Source organism: Monoraphidium neglectum (assembly GCF_000611645.1).
Source record: "Monoraphidium neglectum strain SAG 48.87 unplaced genomic scaffold scaffold03630, whole genome shotgun sequence".
NCBI classification, from domain to species: Eukaryota; Viridiplantae; Chlorophyta; class Chlorophyceae; order Sphaeropleales; family Selenastraceae; genus Monoraphidium; species Monoraphidium neglectum.
Window position 1 is genome coordinate 1 of NW_014009999.1, and position 5962 is coordinate 5962.

The 5962-nt window shown below is 68.4% G+C and overlaps 3 protein-coding genes across 3 annotated transcripts; 1 reads left to right on the forward strand and 2 right to left on the reverse strand.

Annotated features, from left to right (window-relative positions):
* Positions 1-134: 134 nt before the first annotated feature.
* MNEG_13110 (hypothetical protein) lies at positions 135-1023 on the forward strand (the record flags this gene model as incomplete). The annotated part of the gene is made up of 2 exons (XM_014038416.1): positions 135-605; positions 970-1023. The coding sequence occupies 2 exons, from the start codon at positions 135-137 to the stop codon at positions 1021-1023; spliced, it is 525 nt and encodes a 174-aa protein (XP_013893870.1).
* A 1705-nt stretch (positions 1024-2728) lies between these two features.
* MNEG_13111 (hypothetical protein) lies at positions 2729-3805 on the reverse strand (the record flags this gene model as incomplete). The annotated part of the gene is made up of 4 exons (XM_014038417.1): positions 2729-2933; positions 3156-3238; positions 3363-3420; positions 3690-3805. The coding sequence occupies 4 exons, from the start codon at positions 3803-3805 to the stop codon at positions 2729-2731; spliced, it is 462 nt and encodes a 153-aa protein (XP_013893871.1).
* A 599-nt stretch (positions 3806-4404) lies between these two features.
* On the reverse strand, positions 4405-5150 carry MNEG_13112 (hypothetical protein; the record flags this gene model as incomplete). Its single annotated transcript, XM_014038418.1, has 3 exons — positions 4405-4503; positions 4762-4870; positions 5131-5150. 3 exons carry the CDS (start codon positions 5148-5150, stop codon positions 4405-4407), a joined length of 228 nt encoding a protein of 75 aa, XP_013893872.1.
* Positions 5151-5962: the final 812 nt, after the last annotated feature.

Here is a 5962-nt window from a genome sequence, read left to right on the forward strand (position 1 = left end):
CGCAGGCGCAGGGCGCTGCGGCCGCTGACGGGACGCAGGGTGGTCGCAGCTGGAGCTACAGGTCGCCTGATGGCAGCACCGCCTTCTCTTTCAGTGTCCACACGGGCGGCGGCAGCAGCAGCAGCTTCCAATCAATGCACAGCTCCTCCACCTCTACAACTTCTGCCGGCGGCGCGCACCAGCGCCAGCAGCACCAGCACCAGCAGCAGGCGTTCGGCGCGGCCGACGGGCCCTTCGCCCCCGGTGGCCCGTTCGGCGGCGCGCCGGGCGGCGCCGCCGCCGCCGAGGGCGACCCCATGCCCATGCTGTTCCACTTTCTGCTGGCCGGCGCGCCCGGCGCGCTGCACGCGTTGCGCACGGGCGGCGGCGGCTTGGGCGGCGCGGACGGCGGGCCCGGTGGACCCGGCAGCGCCGGCGGCCTGCAGGGGCTCTTTTCGTCGCTTTTTGGCGGCGATTTCGGGGGCATCCCCATGGATTACGAACACTTGGCGTCGCACCTGCAGAACGTGGCGACGCCTGCCGACCCCGCGGTCGTGTCGGCGCTGCCGCGGAGCACGTTCATATCGCCGGGGGCCGAGGCGGACGACGCGTGCGCGGTGTGCCAGGTGCGGCGGCGGCGAGGGGGCCTTGGGGGGTTGCCGCACGCAGTGGCGGCAGGGCGGCTGGGCTCCTGCCTTGGTGGGGCCCTGAGCATGAGCTGGGCAATAAAAAATCGTATGTACGGCACAGTTAGCTTGGCTCTGTTGCTTGTTGGGCGCAGCTTGTATACGCACCCTCTCGCCCTCAAGGTTTCCCCACCCTTTCTAAAGCACCGGCCGCGCCGCCACGCCCCCTTCCCCCCTTCTCTGCTCGCTGCTCTCGCGCCCTGCTTCCCGCCCCCGTCAGTGCGAGTGAGCGGGCCACAGCAGCCGCATGCAAGCCCTGCTCGCCTACCGCCCCGGCTTACTCTGCTTCGCGCCCCGCGTGCAGCCGCCCACCGCTGCCTGCAGCCGCCCCCCTCGGCCCCCTGACTTCCGCTGCTGACTGCTTAATTTTGCCCGCACCCACTTCCCTCCTTCCCTCCCCACCCCCTGCCTCCCCGACTTCCGCAGGTACCAAGAAGGCGACAGGCTGCTCCACCTCCCATGCCTCCACAAGTGAGGCCACGCGCGCGCCCTCGTATTCGGTGCCCTCCGCCTGCCCGGAAACGCTGCACCAGGCCCCCCTCCACCCCCGAAAAAGAAACTCGTGACGCGATACCTCGGCACTGTTGCCGGCGCGTCAGGGATGGGTCCACCGCCCTCTGCCTTCCCATCCGCCCCCTGGCCCCTCGCGGTCCCCGCCTGCATCGCGTCGGCCCGTGCGAGCATGCCGTCTGCACCGCGTCGCTGACAATGAGGCGGGCCAAAACTCATCAGCTGCCGCCTGGCAATTGCCGCGCAGGTACCACGAGGAGTGTGTGCTGCCCTGGCTGGAGGGTCACAAGACATGCCCCATCTGCAAGGCCGAGCTCAGGGGCTGAGTGCTCGGCCCCAGGGGCTGAGCGCCGACGCCAGCTAGGGCTGATCCCCAGCCTCAGGGGCCGAGCGCCGGCCTCAGGGGCCGAGCGCCGGCCTCAGGGGCCGAGCGCCGACGCGACACATGAGGAAAGGGGGACAGCACGGGGCTTCACTGGGGAGAGGAGCGCGGACCGGGCCAGCCGCCCCGCCGCACAGGCGGGCGCCGGCGAGGCGTTGTTGGGTTTGGCAGGCAGCTGGTTTGCGTTTGGTCGGCTGACAGAGAGGTGTGTTAGCAGTTGATTGGGCGGGAGCGGGGGTGTCGTGCAGGTTGGGTTGGTAAGCAGAGGGCAGGGGTGAGCCAGGGTCGTTGGCAGGCGCATGCGCGGGTCCGTTAGGGGCAGTCTGTAGGCAGCTGGCCCTGGTTGTGTTAAAGCTCGGCAGCGCGCCGCCCCCTGCAATGCCCGTTCCCTCGAATGTTGTGCGCAGCTTCGGCGGCCCCAGCAGCAGGGGTCCACGTCGCGGGGACCTGGCCTGTGCTGCGGTCGGTGTTTTGGAGTCAGGTATGCATCATGGCGATCAAGTTTACTCCCCGACCGAGAGATTGTGACCACTGTTGTGATTTTTACTCGTGGTGGCTTGTAAAAGCCTCTTCTGTAACTCACGTTGAATTGTGGCTGCACATATGCCCATTTTTGTGCTGCTTGCGCCAAAAATGGGCAAACAAGCGAGGGCCCGAAAAGGTTTGAAATGGCGGCGCTGCTTCCGCAGCAGCGGGCCCAGCACGTCGTCGCGACACTCGCCGCGCCGCGCCCAGAAAGGGTGGCGCGGTCCACGAAACAGCACAGGTGTTGCAGGAGCGCGCCAAATTACTGGGTCTGCTCATAGTTCCACCTCACTCGTACACAATAAGGATCTCAATTGCTTTTGGCCCCAAAAATGTGGGTCAGCTTACTCTCCAGCTGGGGCCAGGAAGCCCCCGCACCACATTGTGTGCATGGGCCACATTGTGGGCATGGGCCCCTGCCGCGGCAACAAGCCATGCACCTTGAACCCAGGACCAGACACTCTTCGACACAACACACGCCGCGCGCTCGGCACTCTTTCAGTTTCAACCCACGCCCGGCGCCCCCGCGCCCCGCTCCCTGGAGCGAGGCCGTGGGCCGGTGCTGCTCTCTCACCTGACACGGGCGGCAAGCCGGAACCGACGGCCCCACCCTCCCCCCAAAAAGACACACGAGACCACGGGCGGCCTACCCCGTCTTGGCCACCACGGCGACGGTGGTGGCGAGCATGGCCACCACGATGCCGACCAGGAGGGGCAGGTAGGGCACCGTGCCTGCTGAGTCAGCACCCTCCTTGTAGTATGTCTTGATGTTCTTGACCTGCTCCTCCTCGACCCAGTCCTTCCAGTAGTCCTTTGCTGTGCCGCCCACCTTGCGCCGAAGCGCCTGGTACCTGTCCAAGAGGGGCGAGGCGGGGCGGGGCGGCGGGGCTGAGCGCTCGGGGGCGTGTTGGCCGCGGGTGCGGTGTCGTCCGCCCGCGCCGGCGCGCCGGCTGCTGGTCCGGGCGCGCCAGAGAGTGAGGATGTGTGCGTTCCCAGGCGCCCGTGCGCCGTAGCTGGTGCGAATGAATTCGCATGGCTGGGAGGTGCTATGGGCTGGTTGTGGTGTTGCTCACTGCTCGCGGGTCATCTTGCCGTCCGCGCCGCGCTCGCCATACTTCGCCTCCCACAGCAGGTCCGCGTCCTTCTTGGAGCGGGTCTGGGCGGCAGGCAGGGGTACAGCCGCGGCGGGGTGAGGAGTTACAGGCGCCGGGTGCAGGTGACAGGTGTGCTGCAGCGGCGACCCAGCGGGGCGGGCGGTGCGGCCAAGCCGGTCAACCCACCTGAGCAAAGTCAAACGCGCTCAGGACGCTGTCCTTCTGCTCGCCCTTCTTGGGAACCCTGAGGCGTACGTGATGGTGAAACGTGTGGTGATGTGCTGCCATGAAGGGACGCACACGCTCAATGGGCCTTGCATGCAAATTGCCGGCACAGCGCGAAGCGTCAGGCGCGTTTGCATGTGCGCGCACGCCGGCAAGTGCATCCACGGCCCACGCCGTGTGACTTGGACTGTATTACAAGTATACATGAGAATGTGCGTCGCAGCACCCCCTACGAGCAGCTCAGCATCGCAGGCCGAGACGACCGCCTTGCGCAAATCCTGTACTTACGTCTTCGCAGACTTCTCCGCAACTGACGCCGAGCTCTTCTTTCCAAACAGAGCCCTAGCCTGCACTGTGCGAGAGCGGCCTAGGGACGGGGCCTGTGCCCGCGTGGTGAGGGCCATTCTGTTGCTGTGTGGCACGGCTACGCTCTTCGTTCAAAGGGGTGACTTGTGATATTTGTGAGCTCCAACTTTATGTATGACAATGTAACAAAGTAACGGGCGGACAGCCTGTTACGGTACATGCGAAAGGCTTGGCGCTCCGGCGCTGCTGAGCTCCGCCGACCACACAAGCCCCGCCGCGGCCGAGGTGGCGGCAAGGCAAAGCCTGCACCATGTATGGAGCAAGTGCACAGGCCCTGGAGGCGCATGCAGGCCTGCTACGCGTCCCAGACAGTACACACGTTGACTAGCCGGTCCGTCATTTCATCGCTCCTGCTGGACTGGGTCTAGTCGCACACCACCAGGCGGAATGCCCTTGGCCCCGACATGCATGATTTTCTTGCTGATTACAGGGACTGTTGCTGATCCCAAGGACTGTCAGAGCACGCCGACGCGCGCCGACGCACGGCTCGTGGTGGCCCTGGCGCCCGAGCGCCACCTTGGGCACCCGTCCGCAGCGCCGGCGACGGACGCCCCCGCGCGCCCCCGCGCGCGCCCGCGGGCGCCCCCCGCGCCTCGCCGCCAGCCGTCCCTGCCCATGCTCATCCCGCAGGCGCCGCTCAGGCGGCCAGGAGGGTATCAAGATCTGGGATGACAGCCTTCAGGGCCTCCTCCAGCTGGGGGTGGCGGAAGTTGAGCTGCTTCAGCGCCCACAGCACCTGCGGGCGGTTGCAACGAATCCCGAAGGGGTGGCGGTCGCACGCGGGGCGCACGCGGGCGGCAGGCTGGGGGTCGGGCCGGGTTGCCGCTGCGGAGCAGGCCGGCGGGCCGCGGGTATGCAACACGTCATCAGCAGGCCCGGGCTTGGACGCCAGCGTTGTGCACGGCAGGGACGCGGCGGCGCGGAAGGGGGCGTCGCGACGCCCGGCGGGCGGGCAGCGCGCGGCGGCGGCGGCGGCGGCCGCAGCACTGCGCACCTTGGCCTGTGCGTTGGTGTCCAGCCCGAGCTTGCTGAGCTGGCTGGGTAGCACCTGCGCGGCGGCCTGCAGCAGCGCCTCGTCCCGGTGGCCCACTGCGGCGCACGCCCTGCGCGGGCGGAAGACGAGGAGGCGCGCAGGGCGAGCTCGGCGAGCGATGGCCAGGCGCACGCGTTTCGAGGCGCCGGCGGCCCCGTGCCAGCGAGCCGTACAGAGTCGCCATTCGGCCGCAAGCCCTGAAAACGTGGGTCAGAAAAACACGCCTCATGCAGGGCAGCCGCAGAAGGTGAGCGCTTCCAGTCACGTCCAAGGGTCGGAAAGCACGGGCGCGCCGCGCGGCCCCAGGCGCCGCCCCGCGGGCACACACACCAGAGGAGGTCCGCCACCATGCCGAGCGAAAACCGCACGTCCAGCTTGCCGGCCGCCGCCCGCGTGACCGCCGAGAAGAGTTCCGGGCTCGGCCGCCCCGCGGTGGCGTACGCCCAGGCGAGGTCTGACAGGCTGTGCGGCGATGCGTCGGGCGCGGCAGCGGCGGCAGCGGGGGCGAGCAGGTCGAAGAGCTCGTGGTCCTGTTTTGGGGATTTTTTGGGGGGGGGGGACGGTAAGGGGCAGGGTACAGCGGCAGCAGCGGGACCGCGTGGGTGGCAAGGCGGCCGAGCCGGCGCGGGCGTGGGCGGAGGGGGCCGGCTGCGGGTTGATTCGGGCTGGGGCCGTCAGGTGTGGGTTGGTTGGCCGGGGCGGAGCCGGGCCGCGCGCTGGGCCGCGAGCAGGCCCCCAGGGCTCAGCCCACCCCCCTCCCCAAGCCTGCGACCCCGGACGCCTCCGACCTGAGTCCGCAGACCACCGCCTCAGATCTAGAATGTACACAGCAGAACTCCCAGAGTTCCAGCAAGTCGCCCCCGTGAGCTGGGCGGCGCTACAGCCATGCCCGCGCTCAGGAATCTGGTGTCTCAAGCATCTCCTGGCCCGCACCTGGTGCCCCGCCGCGCTGAAGCCCCACGCCAGGTCGGAGAGGTTCTGGGTGTTGAACCCCTTCAAACCGCGCGCCTTGGCCTCTGCGGCCGCGGCGCCGAAGAAGGCCGCGTGGCTGACGCCGAGCTGGCCGAAGGCGGCGGCGGTGTTTGAGATGTTTTGGGGGGAGAAGGCAGAAATGGAGGCGGCGGCCTCGTTGCCCAGGAAGGCCATCAGCTCATCTGACCTG